General features: G+C 44.0%; 1 protein-coding gene across 1 annotated transcript in view; it reads left to right on the plus strand.

Annotated features, from left to right (window-relative positions):
• Nucleotides 1-1394: 1394 nt before the first annotated feature.
• The window catches only part of LOC122925174 (gastrula zinc finger protein XlCGF26.1-like), a 34233-nt gene continuing 9563 nt past the window's right edge, over nt 1395-26064 (plus strand). Inside the window, exons 1-4 of the mRNA XM_044276684.1 lie at nt 1395-1443; nt 19284-19426; nt 19557-19736; nt 19820-19943. Of these exons, the coding sequence (XP_044132619.1) occupies nt 19355-19426; nt 19557-19736; nt 19820-19943 (376 nt within the window). The 5' untranslated portion in view covers nt 1395-1443; nt 19284-19354. The remainder of the gene's footprint in view (nt 1444-19283; nt 19427-19556; nt 19737-19819; nt 19944-26064) is intronic.

Here is a 26064-nt window from a genome sequence, read left to right on the forward strand (position 1 = left end):
AGCCCTCAGTTATATTACCCCTGTATAATGTCCAGGATAGCCCTCAGTTATATTACCCCTGTATAATGTCCAGGATAGCCCTCAGTTAGAGCTGTACCATAGTCTGTTCTATAAGCACCACATTATTTTCTGTCCGCCGCCAGAAAACAATCTGGAAGTGCCCGTCCTGAGACCAGGCTCTGGACCCGCCACTGGATGAAGCAGCTGCCCGAGAGCGAGACATACCTCCCCGTACCGGGACAGCCACTGAAATCACGGACTGTCCTGCTTTTTCCGGTACGGTTAGGAGTTAGGCATACAGATCTATACATGCGCATTACACATACACAGCTCTGCTGTACACAGACAGCATAACTACATGTACATTACACATACACAGCTCTGCTGTATACAGACATCACAGCTACATGTACATTACACATACACAGCTCTACTGTATACAGACAGCACAACTACATGTACATTACACACACACAGCTCTGCTGTATACAGACAGCACAACTACGTGTACATTACACATACACAGATCTTCTGTACAGCACAACATATACAGCTCTGCTGTATACAGACAGCACAACTACATGTACATTACACACACACAGATCTGCTGTATACAGACAGCACAACTACATGTACATTACACATACACAGCTCTGCTGTATACAGACAGCACAACTACATGTACATTACACATACACAGCTCTGCTGTATACAGACAGCACAACTACATGTACATTACACACACACAGCTCTGCTGTATACAGACAGCACAACTACATGTACATTACACACACACAGCTCTGCTGTATACAGACAGCACAACTACATGTACATTACACATACACAGCTCTGCTGTATACAGACATCACAGCTACATGTACATTACACACACACAGATCTGCTGTATACAGACAGCACAACTACATGTACATTACACATACACAGCTCTGCTGTACACAGACAGCACGACTACATGTACATTACACATACACAGCTCTACTGTATACAGACAGCACAACTACATGTACATTACACATACACAGCTCTGCTGTATACAGACAGCACAACTACATGTACATTACACATACACAGCACTGCTGTATACAGACAGCACAACTACATGTACATTACACACACACAGCTCTGCTGTATACAGACAGCACAACTACGTGTACATTACACATACACAGATCTTCTGTACAGCACAACATATACAGCTCTGCTGTGTACACAGACAGCACAACTACATGTACAGCTCTGCCGCATTCATCCTGACACATGACTTCAGCTTATCCAGCACAGCAGAGTCCTGTATATACACACACACACACACACACAGAGAGCTGGACACGTGACTCTTGACTCCTCCCACACACGTGACTGATCACATGACAGTGACATCACCACAGTTCCTGTCACCACACCGCTCCTCTACAGGTGGAGGTGAGTGGTCCCGATTACTGGGGCAGATTTACTATTAACCCCTTCACAACTTCCTGATGCTCTCCTCATTGTCAGTCATACTGTGTGTGGGCTCTAGGGGGCGCCATGCTGTGGAGTCAGTGAGTCAAAGTTCTGACTCCGACTCCTTCAGAAATGGCCAATGATTTGGTGATGGAAAAAAAAAATGTCCTGTAGTAAAATGGTGACATTGGGCTAAAATGGAACTTGAACCATATCGGTCGGAATACACTCTCTGGGCTTCCTGTAGATGACTGTGTGCGGTGGATTTAATCGCGGTGATGCTTAATAACTGGAAGAAATCTAGGAATCTGTTCTCGAAAGGTTCAGAACAGGCGCGCTCAACCTGCGGCCCTCCAGCTGGTGTAAAACTACAACTCCCACGATGCACTGCTGTAGGCGGTTTGGGCATGCTGGGAGTTGTAGTTTTGCAACAGCTGGAGGGCCGCAGTTTGAGCGCGCCTGGTTTAGAACATCTCTAAATGTATCTGCTGGTGAGAGGCCTCATTACTGCCTAGTGGAGACCGCCCGGATCCGTCATGCCGCCCATAGGCTTCTATCATCCCTGCTCATTACTGGTGTTGAGCGAACTTGTGTTTTAAAGTTTGGCGTACAAGGTCCGGGTTATCTAAGAATTCCGTTACCACGGACCATACCTTATGCTCCGTGGTAGCGGAATCCATAACGGATTTCTTAGATACGCCAAACTTGAAAACACAAGTTCACTCAACACTCATCCCTGCTCATTAGCGCTCCACTTGTTTCTGTATTGTGTGAGGGTCTTCGATAGAAACTCGTTCATGCTCGTTTCCTTTGGAATATATGGGATTATATGTATCATGTGTTTATCTGTGTGTATATATGTGTCCGTGTGTCACTATGTGAGTGTTTGTGTATCTATGTCAACATCTGCTTATTGTGTCTATAGGAGATATCTGGATATGGGTAGCAGTGTGTGTGTAGATATAGGAAGAATTAGAGAACTACTACTCCTATCCAGATATTTAGGACACTGATACTGAGACAATATGACTATTGATGACCTGTCCTCAGGATAGATCATCAGTATCAAGGGAGGGGGAAGGGGGCCTGTAGAAAATGAGCTGTGGGGCCCAGTCAGTTCTAGCTACGCCCCTGTATGTATGTCATTGTATCTATGTATGTAATTGTATGTATGCATACCTCCCAACTGTCCCGGATTGCAGTGGCTATCCCGCTGTCCCGGTACGGGGGAGGTATGTCCCGCTTTCTGGCAGCTGTCTCTGCGTCCATAGGAAGCAGAGACAGTTGCCTGTAATGATGAAGCAGAGAGCCGGCATCGGCTCCCTGCTTCATCATCCCTCCCCCCTGCCGGCTCTCCACTCCTCTGGTCTGTGCGGGGAGCGGGGCCGGCCAGCACTCAGCCTCGGGCACAATGTGGGCATATTACTGGGGGCACAATGTGGGCATCTTACTGGGGGGCATAGCTGGGCATATTACTGGGGGCACGTAACTGGACATATTACTGGGGGAGGGGTACAGCTGAACATATTACTGGGGTCACAGCTGGGCATATTACTGGGGGCACAATGTGGGCATATTACTGAGGGGCACAATGTTAGCATATTACTGGGGGGCACAATGTGGGCATATTACAGGGGGCACAGCTGGGCATAATTCTGTGTAGACACAATGTGGGCATAAATACTGTGCGGTGGCATGAAGGGGGAATAATTACAATGTGGGGGCATTAAGGGGTCTGGATGGGATTAGGTGTATAGTTATGTATTGGGTGGAGTTAGAGGCGTGGCCTAGTGCGGAATAAATCTGTCCCTCTTTATTCATTTACAAAGTTGGGAGGTATGATGTATGTGATTATACTCATGTTTTCCGCTCCTTGCCTGCTACGATGAAGGTCAATGACTATGAAACTACCTCGGTAAGGTTCGGCGCGCATCACTTCCTGTGATGTAAGGGTTTTGCACATGTGACCTGTGCGACCAATCCCAGCCATCCTGCACCTATTTTAGTGGTCCAGCCCCCTTCCCAGGTGCCTGAGCGTCAAAGGTCCTTGTGTCCTGCAAAGGTTGCTGTTGTCTGTGCTTGTGTTCCTGTATACCTGACCCGTCACTCCGCCCGCTACCTGTTTGATCACTGCACTGTTTCTCCTGGTTACGACTCGGCCTGCTGACTACGTCTGTACCTCTGGTACCCCCTGGTCCATCTGGACCAGCTGCCTCGTGTGCCAGTCCTCCTCAAGAGGTTGCGAACTGGTGTTCCCCTCGGGTAAGTCTATCCCCACCATCAGGGGTACTGCGAAGAACGAGGGGTTCATTTAATCAACGCCTTTAGAGGAGATTGGCCATGTGGCACAGTAGGTTGACACCCGCAGGTTCGTGACACTTTTACATGAGTTCCATCATCATCCGTCTTACACACGACTCTCCGAGACAACGATTAACCCCTTTTTCACGCGGCCTTACTTTCGTCACTGTGTTCAGTAAAGTTGGAATCAACTGTTGTGTTGTGCTTTGATTCTCCGAGTGGCTCAAACTCACATGATTGCTTCATTTTGAATCTGGGTTACATAGAAGGGGCTGATTTCATCTACAGTGAAAATGCAGAGAATCATGTGCAAGTGAAAAGAATCTAAGTGGGAATAAAATAAAAATGGAAAAACTGCAGCTTCTTTTTTAGTGCTTCACTTAAAGGGGTTGTCTGGGAATAAATGGCTTTTCACATGAGCCCACAGCCTGTCTCCCCTATGGAAAGAATCATACTTGCCTGCTACCCACAGTTCTGGCTCCGGTGTGTCCATCTTCCTCTCCGACACAAGCAGGATCATTTGCTCCTCTGCAGCCCATGACCGGATTCAGCGGTAACATCACTGCTGAAGCCAGTCATTGGCTGCAGAGAAGCAGGTGACCATGACAGACACATGAGAGCCAGCAAGCAAAACCGGAGAGGCAGGCTGCGGGCTCCTGTGAAACGTTACCTATTCTCCGACAACACCTTTAACAATGTCCTACCATTCTGTCTAGCAGTTCTGAGATGACTGCAGACAGGCCCAGTAGTAAATTTAAAGAGAATCTTTCATGGGTCCAGACTTTATAAGATAAGTAGCACGTTAGGTAGGGCATAAAGCCAGGATCCTATAGTGCTTACTATTATTCCTGGGCACCGCTCCGTTTGCCCGCTATGCCCTCCGGTATTTTTCCCGCTCAGTATGCTAATTACTAGCATCGGAACAGGGAGGAAGAGACAACAGGGTTTCACAATGGGTGTCTCCTTCTCCCTGGCTGTATCGTTGTCCAATTGCAGTGCAGAGCGTCACAGCCAGGGAGAAAAAAAACTTCCTGGCTGTGACGCTCTGCGCTGCGATTGGACAGGAGAAGGAGACGCCCACTGAGAGAGACTCAGTCTCCTCCTCATTGTTCCAATACTCCTCATTATAATACAAGGCGCCAAAATCAACAGGGGGCCACAGCGGACGAACGGGGGGGGGGTCTTTTGAAAAAATATTCAGCCCAGTTTCAGGCATTGTATCTAAGGGCCTTGGAGCAGCACTTAGAAACCTAGTATAAGGACAGGAGAGGGGAGAACTGATTATCTATCACCACTAGAACACCCTGCTTATGACTGTATATAAGGGAAAGGAAAGGAAACAGGAGAGGGAGAAATGATCTTTACCACTAAAACAACCTGCTTATTACTGTTTAAAGTATAAGGACAGAGGAGAACACAGGAGAGGTGAGAACTGATTATCTATCATCACTAGAGCACCCTGCTTATCACTGTGTATAGTATAAGGACAGGAGAAACCTCAGGAGACGTGAGAACTGATTATCTATCATCACTAGAACACCCTGCTTATCACTGTGTATAGTATAAGGACAGGAGAGAACACAGGAGATGTGAGAACTGATTATCTATCACCACTAGAACACCCTGCTTATCACTGTGTATAGTATAGGGACAGGAGGGAACACAGGAGAGGTGAGAACTGATTATCTATCACCACTAGAACACCCTGCTTATCACTGTGTATAGTATAAGGACAGGAGAGAACACAGGAGAGGTGAGAACTGATTATCTATCACCACTAGAACACCCTGCTTATCACTGTATATAGTATAAGGACAGGAGAGAACACAGGAGACGTGAGAACTGATTATCTATCATCACTAGAGCACCCTGCTTATCACTGTGTATAGTATAAGGACAGGAGAAACCTCAGGAGACGTGAGAACTGATTATCTATCATCACTAGAACACCCTGCTTATCACTGTGTATAGTATAAGGACAGGAGAAACCTCAGGAGACGTGAGAACTGATTATCTATCATCACTAGAACACCCTGCTTATCACTGTGTATAGTATAAGGACAGGAGAGAACACAGGAGACGTGAGAACTGATTATCTATCACCACTAGAACACCCTGCTTATCACTGTATATAGTATAGGGACAGGAGATGTGAGAACTGATTATCTATCACCACTAGAACACCCTGCTTATCACTGTGTATAGTATAAGGACAGGAGAAACCTCAGGAGACGTGAGAACTGATTATCTATCATCACTAGAACACCCTGCTTTTCACTGTGTATAGTATAAGGACAGGAGAGAACACCGGAGACGTGAGAACTGATTATCTATCACCACTAGAACACCCTGCTTATCACTGTGTATAGTATAAGGACAGGAGAGAACACAGGAGAGGTGAGAACTGATTATCTATCACCACTAGAACACCCTGCTTATCACTGTATATAGTATAAGGACAGGAGAGAACACAGGAGACGTGAGAACTGATTATCTATCATCACTAGAGCACCCTGCTTATCACTGTGTATAGTATAAGGACAGGAGAAACCTCAGGAGACGTGAGAACTGATTATCTATCATCACTAGAACACCCTGCTTATCACTGTGTATAGTATAAGGACAGGAGAAACCTCAGGAGACGTGAGAACTGATTATCTATCATCACTAGAACACCCTGCTTATCACTGTGTATAGTATAAGGACAGGAGAGAACACAGGAGACGTGAGAACTGATTATCTATCACCACTAGAACACCCTGCTTATCACTGTATATAGTATAGGGACAGGAGATGTGAGAACTGATTATCTATCACCACTAGAACACCCTGCTTATCACTGTGTATAGTATAGGGACAGGAGAGAACACAGGAGAGGTGAGAACTGATTATCTATCACCACTAGAACACCCTGCTTATCACTGTGTATAGTATAGGGACAGGAGGGAACACAGGAGAGGTGAGAACTGATTATCTATCACCACTAGAACACCCTGCTTATCACTGTGTATAGTATAAGGAACAGGAGAGAACACAGGAGACGTGAGAACTGATTATCTATCACCACTAGAACACCCTGCTTATCACTGTGTATAGTATAAGGACAGGAGAGAACACAGGAGAGGTGAGAACTGATTATCTATCACCACTAGAACAACCTGCTTATCACTGTATATAATATAAGGACAGGAGAGAACACAGGAGACGTGAGAACTGATTATCTATCACCACTAGAACACCCTGCTTATCACTGTGTATAGTATAAGGACAGGAGAGAACACAGGAGAGGTGAGAACTGATTATCTATCACCACTAGAACAACCTGCTTATCACTGTATATAGTATAGGGACAGGAGAAGTGACCACCCCCTGCTTATCACTGATTGTAGAATAAGGACAGGAGGGAACACAGGAGAAGTGAGAACTGATTCTCCATCACTACTACAACTCCCTACTTATCACTGCTTGTGATAAAAAGGAGACTTATGGTGGATATACACTGTACAATTGTGACGACAATTGTCAGGAAACAACATTAGTACGAGCATTCTTTCCCATAATAGCCCTATGTAAATTTGCTGCTGATCAACTGATAAACAAGCTAAACGCTCATTCATCGAGGGAGTTCATCTTTTATGGACAGCACATTAAATCCTCACATCTGGGCAGCAGATTGTGCTTTAGTGATTCTCTGTCCAAGAACAATTAATCTGTATGAGGATGAGTGATTGCAGGGGAAATATGGAGGAGATTGCTGCATGTATGAGGAACAGTCCCCTCCCAATAATTACCTTCTTTGTCTGCACATGTAAATGCACCTTTATATTGATAGAAAATAGAATACATACTGTATATGATCAGCATTTCTATACTGTTCTAAATTCCTATAAAGCTTAATAAATGAATTACACAAAATTAATAGATAATTTTTCAAAGCTGAAGTTGGAGTCAATACTTTTCTTTCAACTCCACCCAAAACTAGCTTCGACTCCACAGCCCTCTGTGTGGGGTCACTAAGGAGGTATCATACTAGGACAGCGGCACAGTACTGTGCCAAAAACACTAATGGGGCATCATACTATGTAAGTGACACATAAGGGGTATCACCACTGTTTGGTGGCACTAAAGGGGCATCATACTGTGTCATGGGCACATAAGGGGACACCATACTGGTTCTTTGGTCACTTTCAGCATCTTTCCAGCAGCCTCGGTTTCTATTATTGCCTGGCTAAGGCTGAGTTCACACTTCAGTTATTTGGTCAGTTTTTCCATCAGTTACTGCGAGCCAAAACCAGGTGCGGGTCAAAAGCACAGAACAGAAGGAAATATTTCCATTATATCTGATCTCACTGGAGGCTTCACTGCTGGCTTTAGCTTACAATCACTGATGGAAATATCTGACCAAATAACTGAAGTGTGAACTCAGCCTTAGGCCTCTTGCACACGACCGTATGTATTTTGTGGTCCGCAAAAAACGGATCCGCAAAAAATACAGATGACGTCCGTGTGCATTCTGTATTTTGCGGAACGGAACAGATGGCCGCTAATAGAACAGTACCATCCTTGTCCGTTATGCGGACAATAATAGGACAAGTTCTATCTTTTAGCGGAATGGAAATACAGAAACGGAATGCACACGGAGTACCTTCCGTTTTTTGTTTTTTTTAGGACCCATTTAAATTAATGGTTCCGCATACAGTCCGCAAAAAAAACAGAACGGGTCAAGGAAAGAAAATACGTTCGTGTGCACTTAAGGTGGATTCTTGTACCCAAGTTCTACTGATTCTCAGTAAATCAGCACCAGTTTATTATGGCACCCTGGCTTTCGTGGATCTTCAGGGTACATCATATATCTGGTTGGGAACCAATGTGTTAGCATTGATAAGACGTCTGTGTTGATGAGGTCAGATTGTCCAGCAGTCCGAAAAAATTAATGTGTGCTGAATCCTCCACCACTAAAGCTCCAATACTGGTGGCCTCCACAGCAGGGGTATCGCCCTCCACCACTAAAGGACCAATGCTGGTGGTCTTCCACAGCAGGGGCATTGCTTGGCATCTCAAATGATCAGGGGTGCAATCCTAAAAGCATATGTGCCCCCCCCCTTTAGGGTACTTTCACACTTGCGTTTTTCTTTTCCGGCATTGAGTTCCGTCATAGGGGCTCTATACCAGAAAAGAACTGATCAGGATTATCCGAATGCATTCTAAATGGAGAGCAATCCGTTCAGGATGCATCAGGATGTCTTCAGTTCAGTCTTTTTGACAGATCAGGACAAAGAGACTAAGATAAAACCGCAGCATGCTACGGTTTTATCTGCGGCCCAAAAAACTGAAGATTTTTTCCCATAGAAATGTATTAGTCCTGGATCCGGCATTCAAAATATCAGACCGAACAAAAGGTGAAAAAAATAAATGCTGGATCCGTTTTTCTGGATGACACCGGAAAGACGGATCCGGCATTTCAATGCATTTTTCTGACTGATCAGTCTTACAAATGCCATCAGTTGGCATACGTTTTGCCGGATCCAGCAGGCAGTTCCGGCGACAGAACTGCTTGCCGGATCACTCTGCCGCAAGTGTGAAAGTAGCCTTACACTCCCAAAAATGTATTGAAAACAGTATAGCTATAAAACAACGTGACCAGAAATCATGGGGACAAGTCATCGCTGTGGCCAGTCTTTGGCTGCAGCAGCACATGTGACCCCCGTCAAACAGAAATGTGGCAGCGGGGGACCAGAGGGCATCAGTGGCAAAAGGGGATCAAAGAGGCCGTAGCCCAGCTGTGGGAAGCAGGTAAGTATGTTTCCATCTGCAGGTCCAGCAAGGTGGGGCAGAATGGCTCCCAAAGGTGGACAACCCCTTTAAAGGTTTTTTCTGAGTTAAAATTTGCAGGGAGGTTCAGCAGGGAGCCCCAAAGAATCGAACTCAGAACACCTCTTCAAGCTCAATACATAGATACACTAATAGAGGTATTAGGTATTATAGAGGTAGAGGTATTGCCATGTTTGAAAATGTGTCGCAATTTTTTGGTCTTGTGCCCCCCCCCAAAAAAAAATCGAATAACGGTGATCAAAAAGTCGTACATGACACGAAAATGGTATCAATAAAAACTACAGTTCGTTATACAAAAAACAAGTCATACAGCTCTCTAAACCGAAAAAAAAAATGTTATGTCTGTCAGAATATGGCGATGCAAAGAAAATTTTGATTTTTTTAATCAAAGGTTTTTATTTTTTTTAAGTAATGAAAAAACTAAAATAAAAAATATACAAGTTAGGTATTGCCGCATTTGTATTGAGCCGCAGAATAAGGACGTCAGGTCATGGTCAACGCCGTGATATCAAAACCCCAAAAACCTAGGCGCAGTTCTTCTTTATTTTTTTTTCAATACAAGACATAGTAAATTAAATGGTGGCATTAAAAAACGCATCTTATCCCGCAAAAAATAAGCCATCATATGGCTATTTGAATGGAAAAATAAAAAAGTTATGGCTATTGGAGGCTATGTCGGGAGGAAAAAATGAAATTGCAAAAATGAAAATATGCCTGGTCTTTAACCCCTTAGGGACCCATGACGTACCGGTACGGCATGGATCCCGAGTCCTTAAGGACCCATGACGTACCGGTACGTCATGAGTTTAAATTGAGATTGTGGCGCCCCAGGGGTTAATCCGCACAGGATGCCGGCTGAAATCATTCAGCCGGCATCCTGTCACAACGCCTAGGGGGGTCATATGACCCCCCCGTATCGGCGATCGCAGCAAACCGCAGGTCAATTCAGACCTGCGGTTTGTTGCGATTTCTGCTGTTTCTGATCGCCGCGGTCCCTGACTGCGGCGATCAGAAACCTTAGTGTGGCACAAATCTATAGTTATCACCCCCCCCCCCCTGCACCCCTGCATGATTTTAGCCTGGTGGGAGGTGCAGGGGGGGGTGTTGCGGGCGGTGTGGGCGGTGCGTGAGGCGGGCGGTGCGGCAGGCGGGATCGCGATCCCCCGCCCGCCTCCCGCCGAATAATCGTTGGCTTCTAGTGGGTATAGCAGGGTGCCAGCACATTGCTGGCACCCTGGTATAAACGGCTGACATCTGTGAATGGATGTCAGCCGTTTAACCCTTTCCATACAGCGGTCCGTACGGACCGCTGTATGGAAAGAGTTAACAGTAAGATGCGGCTCCCTCCCTCTCCCATCGGGGGGCTGCTGTGCCTTTGCAGCCCCCCGATGGAGAGGGAGAGAGCCCCCCGAAGCCCCAGTCCTTACCCTTCCCCGTCTGCGAAGTTGTGGCAGACGGGGAAGGTTCCCATGGCTGTCCATGGTGCTGTCCATGGTGCTGAACAGATCTATGCTGAAAGCATAGATCTGTTCAGTGTAAGTAAAATACAGTACAGAAACCTATATAGGTTCTGTACTGTATTTTACAGACACCAGACCCACTGGATCTTCAAGAACCAAGTGGGTCTGGGTCAAAAAAAAGTAAGAAAAAGTGAAAAAAATGTGAAAATCAAAAAACACATTTATCACTAATTAAAAATGAAAAAAATTAAATTCCCTACACATGTTTGGTATCGCCGCGTCCGTAACAACCTGATCTATAAAACGGTCATGTTACTTTCCCCGCACGGTGAACGCCATAAAAATAAAAAAATAAAAACTATGAGAAAATTTAAATTTTGCCCACCTTACTTCCCAAAAAAGGTAATAAAAGTGATCAAAAAAGTCGCATGTACGTCAAAATAGTGCCAATCAAACCGTCATCTCATCCCGCAAAAAAATGAGACCCTACCCAAGATTATCGCCCAAAAACTGAAAAAACTATGGCTCTTAGACTATGGAAACACTAAAACATCATTTTTTTTGTTTCAAAAATTAAATCATTGTGTAAAACTTACATAAATAAAAAAAAGTATACATATTAGGTATCGCCGTGTCCGTATCGACCGGCTCTATAAAAATATCACATGAGTTAACCCCTCAGATGACCACCGTAAAAAAATAAAAATAAAAACGGTTTAAAAAAAGCTATTTTTTGTCATCTTACGTCACAAAAAGTGCAATAGCAAGCGATCAAAAAGTCATATGCACCCCAAAATAGTGCCAATAAAACAGCCATTTCATCCCGCAAAAAATGAGACCCTACATAAGATAATCGCCCAAAAACTGAAAAAACAATGGCTCTTAGACTATGGAGACACAAAAACTTTTTTGTTTTAACAATGAAATCATTGTGTAAAACTTACATAAATAAATAAAAAGTATACATATTAGGTATCGCCGCGTCCGTGACAACCTGCTCTATAAAATTACCACATGATCTAACCTGTCAGATGAATGTTGTAAATAACAAAAAAAAAAAACTGTGCCAAAAAAGCTATTTCTTGTTACCTTGTCGCACAAAAAGTGTAATATAGAGCAACCAAAAATCATATGTACCCTAAACTAGTACCAATAAAACTGCCACCTTATCCCGTAGTTTCTAAAATGGGGTCACTTTTTTGGAGTTTCTACTCTAGGGGTGCATCAGGGGGGCTTCAAATGGGACATGGTGTAAATAAACCAGTCCAGCAAAATCTGCCTTCCAAAAACCGTATGGCATTCCTTTCCTTCTGCGCCCTGCCGTGTGCCCATACAGCAGTTTACGACCACATATGGGGTGTTTCTGTAAACTACAGAATTAGGGCCATAAATAATGAGTTTTGTTTGGCTGTTAACCCTTGCTTTGTTACTTGAAAAAAGATATTAAAATGGAAAATCTGCCAAAAAAGTGAAATTTTGAAATTGTATCTCTATTTTCCATTATATCTTGTGCAACACCTAAAGGGTTAACAAAGTTAAAATCAGTTTTGAATACCTTGAGGGGTGTAGTTTCTTAGATGGGGTCACTTTTAGGGAGTTTCTACTCTAGGGGTGCATCAGGGGGCTTCAAATGGGACATGGTGTCAAAAAACCAGTCCAGCAAAATCTGGCTTCCAAAAACCATACGGCGCACCTTTCACTCTACGCCCCGCTGTGTGGCCGTACAGTAGTTTACGGCCACATATGGGGTGTTTCTGTAAACGGCAGAGTCAGGGCAATAAAGATACAGTCTTGTTTGGCTGTTAACCCTTGCTTTGTTAGTGGAAAAAATGGGTTAAAATGGAAAATTAGGCAAAAAAATGAAATTCTCAAATTTATCCCCATTTGCCAATAACTCTTGTGCAACACCTAAAGGGTTAACAAAGTTTGTAAAATCAGTTTTGAATACCTTGAGGGTGTAGTTTATAGAATGGGGTCATTTTTGGGTGGTTTCTATTATGTAAGCCTCGCAAAGTGACTTCAGAGCTGTAGTGGTCCCTAAAAATTGGGTTTTTGTAAATTTCTGAAACATTTCAATATTTGCTTCTAAAGTTCTAAACCTTGTAACATCCCCAAAAAATAAAATATCATTCCCAAAATAATTCAAACCTGAAGTAGACATATGGGGAATGTAAAGTCATCACAATTTTTGGGGGTATTTCTATGTATTACAGAAGTAGAGAAACTGAAACTTTGAAAATTTGCAAATTTTTCAAAATTCTTTGTAAATTAGGTATTTTTTTATGCAAAAAAAAATAAAAAATTTTTTACTTCATTTTACCAGTGTCATGAAGTAGTGTCATGAAGTACAATATGTGACGAAAAAAACAATCTCAGAATGGCCTGGATAAGTCAAAGTGTTTTAAAGTTATGAGCACTTAAAGGGACACTGGTCAGATTTGCAAAAAATGGCCAAGTCCTTAAGGTGAAATAGGGCTGAGTCCTTAAGGGGTTAAGGGGTTAAACACATACAGTAATAGTAGCCATCAAATGAATCTGCAAGGTGCACTACAATCATATACGGTAATAGCATTGATATGATATTTGAGCAGTGCACTGCTCATTTACATTATATTAGATTGGCTAGGTGACTCTAGTCAGTTGTGGCCAGGAATAAACAATTGTTTATAGCAATAAAGGTTCATTTAACACTTTCTACAACTATAGTTCTACATATGCAGGCAGTCTTTTACACTCATACTTCTACACAAGCAGGCAGTCTTTTACACTCATACTTCTACACAGGCAGGCAGGCTTTTACACACATACTTCTACACAAGCAGGCAGTCTTTTACACTCATACTTCTACACAGGCAGGCAGGCTTTTACACACATACTTCTACACAAGCAGGTAGTCTTTTACACTCATACTTCTACACAAGCTGGCAGTCTTTTACACTCATACTTCTACACAAGCAGGTAGTCTTTTACACACATACTTCTACACATGCAGGCAGGCTTTTACACACATACTTCTACACAAGCAGGTAGTCTTTTACACTCATACTTCTACACAAGCAGGCAGTCTTTTACACTCATACTTCTACACAAGCAGGCAGTCTTTTACACTCATACTTCTACACAAGCAGGCAGTCTTTTACACTCATACTTCTACACAAGCAGGCAGTCTTTTACACTCATACTTCTACACAAGCAGGTAGTCTTTTACACTCATACTTCTACACAAGCAGGTAGTCTTTTACACTCATACTTCTACACAAGCAGGTAGTCTTTTACCCTCATACTTCTACACAAGCAGGCAGTCTTTTACACTCATACTTCTACACAAGCAGGCAGTCTTTTACACTCATACTTCTACACAAGCAGGTAGTCTTTTACACTCATACTTCTACACAAGCAGGTAGTCTTTTACACTCATACTTCTACACAAGCAGGTAGTCTTTTACCCTCATACTTCTACACAAGCAGGCAGTCTTTTACACTCATACTTCTACACAAGCAGGCAGTCTTTTACACTCATACTTCTACACAAGCAGGTAGTCTTTTACACTCATACTTCTACACAAGCAGGTAGTCTTTTACACTCATACTTCTACACAAGCAGGTAGTCTTTTACACTCATACTTCTACACAAGCAGGTAGTCTTTTACCCTCATACTTCTACACAAGCAGGCAGTCTTTTACACTCATACTTCTACACAAGCAGGTAGTCTTTTATTTTAGTAATCAATTTTTCTATCGATTTATCCAACGATGAATTGAGTACTCTAATAAGAAAAAAAACTAATTAAAAATAATGTTTTCCTTTATAAAAACTCATCAGACATCAGCAGATCCTCCTGTCATCAGTCCTCAGCACCCTCCATGCCATCGATTTCCCCCTATGCCATCAACTCCCCCCAGTGCCATCAGTCCTCTGTGCCATCAGCTGCCCCCATGCCATCAGTCCTCTGTGCCATCAGCTCCCCCATGCCATTAGTCCTCCGTTCCATCATCACCCATGCCATCAGTACTCTGTGCCATCACCCCCATGCCATCAGTACTGTGTCATCAGCCCCCATGCCATCAGTACTCTGTGCCATCAGTCCTCTATGCCAGTGGTCCCCAACCTTTTTTGCACCAAGGACCGGTTTCATGCAAGACAATTTTCCCAGGGACCGGGTGGGGGGGGGGAAAGGGGGAGGGGGTTCTGGGGCGGGGCTTAGGGGGTGGGCGGGGCTGACCGATTCACGCGCATAACAAAACACAAGGTGCATATTAAAATATATAACACTATATAAACTGACTATGGTCTGTGCTGCACTGGTCTCTGCTGCACTGTACCGTATTTTTCGCCCTATAAGATGCACCTAGTTTTAGAGGAGAACAATAAGAAAAACATTTTTTTCATTACACCTCAGGTCAGACCAGCAATCAGACCCCCAATGTTAATCAGACCTCAGATCAGACCCCCAAACCTTTAGCCATCTATTAGCCCCCAATGTCAGCCATAAACCCCCCAATGTCAGCCATAAACCCCCCCAATGTCAGCCATAAACCCACCCAATGTCAGCCATAAACCCCCCATTAGCCCCTCATGTCAGCCATTAGCCCCTCATGTCAGCCATAAGCCCCTATTAGCCCCTCATGTCAGCCATAAGCCCCCATTAGCCCCTCATGTCAGCCATAAGCCCCCATTAGCCCCTCATGTCAGCCATAAGTCCCCAATTAGCCCCTCATGTCAGCCATAAGTCCCCCATTAGCCCCTCATGTCAGCCATAAGCCCCCCATTAGCACCTCATGTCAGCCATAAGCCCCCCATTAGCCCCTCATGTCAGCCATAAGCCCCCATTAGCCCCTCATGTCAGCCATAAGCCCCCCATTAGCCCCTCATGTCAGCCATTAGCCCCTCATGTCAGCCATAAGTCCCCCCATTAGCCCCTCATGTCAGCCATAAGCCCCCCATTAGCCCCTCATGTCTGCCCAATGTCCCCCATTAGCCCCTCATGTCTGCCCAATGTCCCCCATTAGCCCCTCATGTCTGCCCAATGTCCCCCATTAGCCCCTCAGGTCTGCCCAATGTCCCCCAGGTCAGCCATCAGCCCCCAGTGCAAAAAAAAACACTTACCTCTCCTGCTCCTGGTCACCATCGCGATCCTTTTAATTTATTCTGCTGTTGGCTGTGTATCGCGGCGCACGGTGTGAGGTCACAGAGCGACCTCACGCTGTGCGCAGCCCTGCACAGCCGATAACCGAGCCGTGGACCAGGAAGTGGTGATTACAGATCCTTCACCGCTTCCTGGTCCTTCTGTACTAATGAAGCGCTTCCATAATGGAACGCTTCATTAGCACAGCGTTAAAGACTGCCCTGATCGCCGCGGCCCGGCAAACTATCCGCCAGGGCCCGGTCCTGGGCCGCGGCCCGGCGGTTGGGGACCGCTGCTCTATGCCATCACCCCCCATGCCATCAGTCCCCAGTGCCAGTTTATAGGGAACCTGTCACCGGGATTTTGTGTATAGAGCTGAGCACATCAAAATGAGAAGAAGTAATCCAGCTCAGTTCAGGTGAAGTAACGTTTGTCATGAAGAAGGACCCATATATTTGAAAGGTCTGAAACGCGTAGCTATACATTTGTTGTACGGAGATTTTAGTCGCTGGAATAAAGTTAACATTACTTTACCTGAACTGAGCTGGATTACTTCTTCTCATTTTGCTGGACTTTACCTCATCCAGGTGCGGCATCCGTGCACAGAGGGTGATTGAACTATCACAGGAGAGAGCTGCCTTACAATTTAGTTATCTAGAGCTGAGGACATGGGTTGCTAGATGGCCGCTAGCACATCCACAATACCCAGTCCCCATAGCTCTGTGTGCTTTTCTTGTGTAAAAAACCCAATTTGATACATATGCAAATTAACCTGAGATGAGTCCTGTCCCTGACTCATCCCAGAGACAGGACTCATCTCAGGTTAATTTGCATATGTATCAAATCAATTTTTTTTACACAATAAAAGCACACAGAGCTATGGGGACTGGGTATTGCGGATGTGCTAGCGGCCATCTAGCAACCCATGTCCTCAGCTCTATACACAAAATCCCGGTCACAGGTTCCCTTTAATATTTACCTTTCTTGTAAGGGCGGCGCCGCCGACACTATACAGCTATACTATACTATTTCCTAACAATGTGTCAGGATCCAGTGCAGGGTGGTGCGGGCCACTGGGTGACCATGGAGCATGAGTAATAGCAAGCTCTTCACTCAAACTCCATGATCACATGACACAAACAAATCCTCAATGCAAAAAATTTGCATCGAAGATTTTTTTTTCTGTAGAGTTACGCGATTTAGGGTACTTTCACACTAGCGTTATTCTTTTCCGGTGTTGAAATCCGGTAAAGGGTCTTAATACCGGAAAAAAACGCTGCTGTTTTGTCCCAATGTATTCTGAATGGAAACCAATCAGTTCAGTATGCATCAGGATGTCTTCCGTTCCATCCCTTGTACGGTATTTGACCGGAGAAAATACTGCAGCTTGTCCCGGAAATTGTCGCATCGCCGGATCCGGTTCTCTGGTCTGAGCATGGGCAGTTCTTTCTAGCTTTGAAAAAAATTAAATACTAGATCCGTTATTCCAGATGATACCGGAAAGACGGATCCGGTATTTCAATAAATAAGTCTAAAAAAAGATCCATTTGCATAAGATTTCCGGATCCGGCAGGCAGTTCCGGCAACGGAACTGCCTGCCAGATTCTGACAACGCTAGTGTGAAAGTACCCTTAATTGAGTAATTGTTGTAGCCCTACTACACATGCAGGCAGTCTTTTATAAGCATACTTCTACACATGCAGGCAGGCTTTTACACATATACTTCTTTACATAAAGGCAGGCTATAAACATGAAAGCAGGCTTTTACATGCATACTTCTACACAGGCAGGCAGGCTTTTACATGCATACTTCTACACAGGCAGGCAGGCTTTTACATGCATACTTCTACACAGGCAGGCAGGCTTTTACATGCATACTTCTACACAGGCAGGCAGGCTTTTACATGCATACTTCTACACAGGCAGGCAGGCTTTTACACTCATACTTCTACACAGGCAGGCAGGCTTTTACATGCATACTTCTACACAGGCAGGCAGGCTTTTACATGCATACTTCTACACAGGCAGGCAGGCTTTTACATGCATACTTCTACACAGGCAGGCTTTTACATGCATACTTCTACACAGACAGGAAGGCTTTTACATGCATACTTCTACACAGGCAGGCAGGCTTTTACATGCATACTTCTACACAGGCAGGCAGGCTTTTACATGCATACTTCTACACAGGCAGGCAGGCTTTTACATGCATACTTCTACACAGGCAGGCAGGCTTTTACATGCATACTTCTACACAGGCAGTCCGGCTTTTACATGCATACTTCTACACAGGCAGTCCGGCTTTTACATGCATACTTCTACACATGAAGAAATTATTCTGCAAAGTAGCCTTAAAGGGGTTCTGCACCTTCATTTAACTGATGATCTATCCTCTGGATAGATCATAAGCTTCTGATCGGCGGGGGTCCGACACCCGGGACCCCCGCCGATCAGCTGTTTGAGAAGGCAGCGGCGCTCCTGTAGCGCTGCTGCTTTCTCACTATTTACCGCCGGGCCGCCCGCCCACTGACGTCACGACTTGTATCAACTAGAGTGGGCGCGGCTAAGCTCTGTTCACTTGAATGGAGCTTAGCCGCGCCCACTCTAGTTGATACAAGTCGTGACATCAGTGGGCGGGCGGCCCGGCGGTAAACAGTGAGAAGGCCGCGGCGCTGCTGGAGCGCCGCTGCCTTCTCAAACAGCTGATCGGCGGGGGTCCCGGGTGTCGGACCCCCGCCGATCAGAAGCTGATGATCTATCCAGAGGATAGATCATCAGTTAAATGAAGGTGCAGAACCCCTTTAAGCTGCTATGTTGACAGAAAAAATAAAAATTCATGGTTCTTGGAGTGCAACATGAAAAACAAATTGGTCAATAAAAAAAAAAGTCTGGTCCTTAGCCCCCTGCATTGTTTCAGTGACAACATGCTGTATCTGCATTAGTTACAGCAATGATGCCAGTATGTTCTTCACGACCACTGTTGACTCAGGTAGAAGAACATAACCAAATATTTCCTCGAATGTTTTCAGTTTTTATCTCAAGTTAATCTATTTTATGTGATTTAGTTTTGGTTTTTACATTGTCTCATCTTTCCTTTCAGGTTCTACAGTATAGAACCATCCCTGTTGATATCTTCTATATAAGAGACCTTTCCTGATTCACCTATCAAGGATGGACAGAGACAAGATGGCAGAGAGAATAATAAATCTGACCCTAGAGATACTCTTCCAACTTACTGGAGAGGTGAGAGAGTCTGATGATGTCACATTATATCATTCTTATCTATGGTAATAACAGATGGACATGGCTGTAGAGGTGACGGACTCTGGAAATGTCAGTAGTGATATTTATTGTTGTGTCTCCCCATATCCAGGATTACACAGTGGTGAAGAAGACCTCTAGTGAGCGCTGTCAGGCTCCTGTGTCTGAAAGATGGCGAAGAACCCTAAGCCCAATCACGGGGCCTTCACCTCACTACCTGATACATGAGGAAATCAATGCACAGAAGATCCTAGATCTCATCAACAGAATGATTGAGCTGCTGACTGGAGAGGTGACACTGCTGGGAATGCTGGAACATTATACAGTAACAGCACTGGAGGGGTCTGGGTAATGACGGTGTAATTGTGTTGTCAGGTTCCTATAAGGTGTCAGGATGTCACTGTCTATTTCTCCATGGAGGAGTGGGAGTATGTAGAAGGACACAAGGATAAGTACAAGGACATCATGATGGAGGACCACCAGCATCTTACATCACCAGGTAACAGGACTTTGCCAGGAGCAGTACAGAAAAAATCTAATATAAAAGTTGTGTGCAAGGCTCAGATGGCTGTGCTAAAAAAAAGTTCAATCTAACATACCCAAATAAAGAAGCAAGTAGCAGCACTCCAAGAATCTTCTCAAGACACTGAAGTGATTTATTTACCCAATGAACAGCAATGTTTCAGCCCCTCTGTGAAACCATTGTCAAGCCCTTAGAAATGGTTCCATAGAGAGACTAAACCTTTTCTGTTCATTGGCTGAATAAATGGCTTGAGTTTTTAAATATATTTTTGGATTCTTTATTTGGATAATAGGACTAGTCCTTTCATCTCTTTTTGACTTTCAGGACCGCAGAATTTTAGTTTTTGTATTGCTGTGTTTAGTGGAGATTACCATTTTTTCCTCTGATGTAGCTGTATGAAAGCTTTATGAAGGCTGTTTTTTGTGGGACAAATTGTATTTTTCACATGCACCATTTTGGGGTTCATGCAATTTATTGATTTACTTTTAGTAACTTTTCTTGGGGCAGCAATTTTCCCATTGTGTTCTTACTTTTTTAATTTTCTCCATTCGCCATACATAACGGCATTAATTATGTGAACACCAAAACAAATTAGGCCATAAAGTACCCAAAATAATGTGTAGTCTTACGTTAACAAACATCCAAACTCTAAAGGCACACATATACACAAAATAATCTTTATTAAATCATGATTTAAAAAAATTGCTGGATAAGAACATACAATATGTAGAAATAGACTTACAGTTCAGCCACAGACACCCCCTGGGCAGAGGAATAATTATAATTCATTAATATGGTTATATAGCTATCATGAATGTTATAGTATCCACAATATGGTCACAGTGGATACCAGTCTTGCTGTTATGGGCAGTTGGTGTTGACCCACTGTAACAATATACCAGATTGACTTAGGGATAACTCTAAGGACATTATCCTGTCAGTTCTCTAGTATTCACCCTTTAACCCCTATACAGGGACGTAAACTTTACTGTAGAGGAGCCACCAGGCCGCTGCCTCTTAAAATAGTCTTAATCTGGTTGGCAGCTGACCCACAGAGTTAGAGATACTGGTGTGAAGCACTGAGGGGTCAAGCAATATGAAAGATCACGGCAAGCAGAGTGCATGTGAATCAATGAGACAAGTCCAAGGTCAGGACAAGTGGCAGAAGAGCAATCAGAGAAACAGGCTAAGGTCAGGGCAGGTGGCTAGAAGTCTGTAGTCAGGCTGGAGTACGGTATACAGGTAATCAGACAGAGAATAGACCTTTGCTAGTTGCCAGAGACTTGGAAATCTAATGCTCAGGCACCCTCCTACTGGAAAATGTGTCTTAAATACCTAGGGACAGCCAGCCATTGGCCGAGGAAACATTTGGACATGAATGCACAGGCTCTTTAAGATGGCCGAGAGCGAGAGCATGTGCCATATATACATGTAGAAAAAATCCTAGGCCACTACTACTGGTAATCAACAAAACACTAGACAACAACGGGTCAAAGGCAGAGCAAGCAGAGTTTCCAGTTATCAGGCCACAGGTCATGGCAGGCAGTACAGAATCAATATGAGAGTCAGGCATAGGTGTGACAGCGAAGAGTCAAATCTGGTAAGAAAGCAAGGGTTGGGCATGGGAGGTTAGAACATGGGCATAAATCCAGAGGGAAAAAAATCATCAGTCTGGTTTGAAGTTGTCTGGGAGCAGCGCCTATACAAGCAGACAAACAACGTGAGTTTGTGAGCATTCGCTTGTTTGATTTCAAATGTGTGTTTGAATTGTGTTTGTGTGAGACTTAAGATTAAGAGACTTTAGATTCAGGGACTTTAGGAAGAGACTACATTCAGTTCAGTCAGTTGTTTACCATTTAATCGCACTGTATTGCGTATTTTTTCTCTTTTCTTGTGAAATCCCCATTAGTATGAGTTCCATAATTGACAGCGCAGTCCAGTGCACATCTTGTCTAATGTATACAGTCCTGGAACAGCCGTTTAAGGGTGCATATCTTTGTTCAAAATGTGAGCATATTTCCCGTTTGGAATCGCACATCATGTATCTAAATGAGCGAGTTTCGACACTGAGAAGCATTGACAATTTGGAAGAGAGTTTGCTGCTCGCAGAGCAGACACTCTATTCGGTAGATGCGGTGGAGGGTGGTAGCATAGAGGCTCAGGAAAGCAGTGTAGAGGGAAGAGTGCCAGGGAGGCTGGTCCTGATATGACACAAGATGAGGGTGATGTCAGTTAAGGGATGGCACTGCTGCTGCAGAACCCTTCCTCTGCCAGTCAGGAAAATGTCAGCTCCAGTAAGCGGAGACCAGGAGAGCAGGGCAGGCCAGACAGGTGCTGGTAATGGGAGACTCAATTATTAGGGGTACAGATAGGGCGATCTGTCACAAAGACCAGGAGTGTCGAACAGTGTGTTGTCTTCCTGGCGCTCGAGTTCAACATATCGCGGATCGGGTTGATAGACTTCTGGGAGGGGCTGACGAAGACCCAGCAGTCATAGTCCACATTGAAATGACAAAGTTAGAGGCAGGTGGAGCGTCCTTAAAAATTATTTCAGGGACTTAAGTTGCAGTCATAGGGCAAGGACCTCAAACGTTTTCTTTCTTCTGAAATACTACCGGTACCACGTGCCACACCAGAAAGCCAGCGGGAGATTAGAGAGATGTCACGCCCTGCCCTGTGAGAGGCTGAGAACATCTAACAGACTTGCTACTGCTACTTGCAGATTGTTCTGTTTCTCTTTGTTGTGGTTTGGGGCAGGATCCCACCTCCCCACAGGTTCTGCTTATTAGCTATTTAGTGGTGCTATTTATACCCCCCCTCACTATAGCCCTTGTGGTTTATATTTGCTTCTGTTCTCAGCTGGTGTTTGGTGGCTCTCCTGCTCCCCGTTCGTCTTAAGCTAAGTCCTATTCCTTCCCTTTTGTTGTGTGTTCTGGCTAGGCCTCAGGAAGACGCTGGTTCCTGCACCAAGCGCTAGGAACCGGTTGTCTATTTTCCAGCTCCCTAGCTGAGGGTTTGTTACAGTTTCAGCTAGGCTTAGGTTCCAGCGCATGAGCACTTCCACCTTTAGGATTTGCTCGTGTTTTCAGCAGTCAGGGAAAGACTCAGGGATTGTCAGGTGGTGACCTTTCCCTGTTCCCTAGCTTTGGGGCCTAGCCTGGTGTTTTGTTGCTTTAGTTGTATTTGGTTTGCTTCCCTTCCCTCACCTACCGTGACAGGAGATGAACAAATGGCTCAAGAACTGGTGTAGGAAGGAGGGGTTTGGGTTCCTGGAGAACTGAGCCGACTTCTCTGTTGGCTACAGGCTCTATCTTAGGGATGGGCTGCACCTTAGTGGGGAAGGTGCAGATGTTTTGGGAAGAAGACGGCTAGAAGGTAGGAGTAGTGTTTCAACTAGGGACTGGGGGGAGGGTATTTACATTACAGGAGGGGAAGATAGTGCAGATAGAGACCTGGAGTGAGGTAGTGGGACTGGGGGAGGAATGGAAGGAGGGACTAGAACAGTTCATAAGGAAAGTTGTAGGGTAAAAAATATAAAAAATCCTCTTAATTGTATGTATACTAATGCCAGAAGCCTGACTAATAAAACTGCTGAACTGGAATTAGTGATGTGTGAGAAGGACTATGACACAGAGGGAATAACTGAAACATGGCTAGATTATAGCTATGACTGGGCGGTTAAAATACAGGGTTACAGTCTGTTTAGAAAGGATCGTCAAAAACTGAGAGGGGGAGGGGTTCGCCTTTATGTAAAATCATAAAATACTAATAGGAGTTTATTATAAACCATCTAATATATCACAGTCTACAGAAAATCTACTTTTAAATGAGATAGATGAGTCGGCAAATCATGAGGTGGTTATTATGAGGGACTTCAACTACCCAGATATAGACTGGGAAACTGAAACCTGTACATCTCATAAAGGAAACAGGTTCTTGGCAATAAACTAATTCAGGACATTTCCCAACTGGTTCAGGACCCGACTAGAGGGAGGGCCATACTGGACTTAGTAATAACCAATAGACCTGACAGAACAACAGATGTGCAGGTTGGGGGAAACCTGGGAAATAGTGACCATAAAATATTAACCTTCCAATTGTCATTCAAAAAGTATTTCTTCAGGGAGGAACAAAAATACCAAACTTCAAAAAAGCACAATTGGACCAGCTAAAGGAGTGCAATTAGACTCACTAACTGGGACAACGTCCTCGGGAACACAAATGCAGCCACAAATTGGGATTTTTTTTTAAAGGCAATCCTAAACTCTTATTTTGAGAGGTACATACCATATGAAAATAAATGGGTAAGGAACAGGAAAAAAACTATGTGGATAAATAGAAATTTAAAGGGAGCTATGAATGACAGAAAGCATTTAAATCCCTAAAACAGGTAAGTAGCGAGGAAGCACTGAAAAACTATAAGGAAAAAAATTGAATATGTAAAAGACAAATAAAAGCAGCCAAGCTGGAGACAGGGATTCATTGCCAAAGAGAGTAAAACAAACCCTAAAACGTTCTTCAATTATATAAATGCTAAAAAGTTGAAACCTGAAAGTGTTTGCCCCTAACAGAGTAATGAAGGAGGAGTTGAGAGCAATGAGGAGAAAGCGAAGCTACTAAATATTTTTTTCTCCACTGTATTCACTGAGGGAAATGAACTGTCAGATGAGATGCAGAGTGTCAAAGTAAACTCCCCATTAAAAGTGACCTGTTTGACCCAGGAAGAACTGAAGCAGAGTCTTAATAAGATTAAAATAGACAAATCACCGGGTCCAGATGACATACACTCCTGTATCCTAAGAGAATTAAGTAATGTCATAGCCAGATTCTCTTTTCTGAAATTTAAGGACTCTATACTCACAGGATTTGAATTCTAACATCTCTTGTGGGTAAACTGTTTGAGGGTTTTCTGGAGTATCTCAATGAAAATAAGTGTATAATACCATATCAGCATGGCTTCATGAGGGATCGGTCCTTTCCAACTAATTTAATCAGTTTCTATAAGGAGGAAAGTTCTAGACTTGACTGCAGCAAATCAATGGATGTTATATATTTTGACTTCTCCAAAGCATTTGATACTAACATAAAAGGTTAGTACATAAAATAGGAATGCTTGGACTGGGGGAAAATGTGTGTATGTGGGTAAGTAACTGGCTCAGTGATAGAAAACAGAGGGTGGTTATTTAACGGTACACACTAAGATTGGGTCACGGTCACCAATGGGGTACCACAGGGGTCAGTAATGGAAAGGCTTGCAGAGTAAAATATAATTTGCAGATGACACTAAACTGTACAAAGTAAACACAAAAGAGGCAAATATACTGCTACAGATGGATCTGGATAGATTGGACGCTTGGGCAGAGAAGTGGCAGATGAGGCTTAACACTGACAAATGTAAAGTTATGGACAGCAAACAAAATACGTATGGCAGCACGCTGTTATACATGCAAACAAAAGAACTAGGGATTATTTTAGATTACAGTGGTACTAAAACTACTATACATGAAAAATGTCAGGGTGGCTATTGCAGATGGGTACCTAACAGAACTGCCTCTCCTGGGTCTAACATAAACCTACAATGTTCAGGGCAATGTAAGAACCAGCTATATTTATACTCTGCTTAGAAGCCCTGGGCAGATGCGAAGGCCAATGGGTTCAACTGATTTTGAGACGAGCATTCTGGCTATAGGTCAGGTTTTCGTGGTAGGTATAAATAACAACAGGATGACTGGAAACCTCTAGATGATGTCTTCACTTTTCTATTGACAACTTGATGGCAAGCAGTTCTCAGTCTTCAATGGAAGAGGATAAATATTTGGAGCAAAAACACAAGTGACCATTTTTCCCTGCTAATACTTCCTCAGCTCCCACAGAAAAAGCACCCACTTTTTTTGCACTGGCAAACTTTATGAGGGGGTATTTTTTGCACTGGCATTATAAGGGGGCATATTTTATACTGGCTCACATTAGAAGGAGGCATTTTTTGTACTGGTGCACATTATAAGAGGGTATTTTTGTACTAGCACACATAAGGGGGCACAGTATTGGGGGTGGCAGGATGGTGTGTTCAGAAGGTGGGAGGATGTGGGAAAAGTAG

This window comes from Bufo gargarizans, chromosome 1, assembly GCF_014858855.1.
Source record: "Bufo gargarizans isolate SCDJY-AF-19 chromosome 1, ASM1485885v1, whole genome shotgun sequence".
Classification (NCBI taxonomy): domain Eukaryota; kingdom Metazoa; phylum Chordata; class Amphibia; order Anura; family Bufonidae; genus Bufo; species Bufo gargarizans.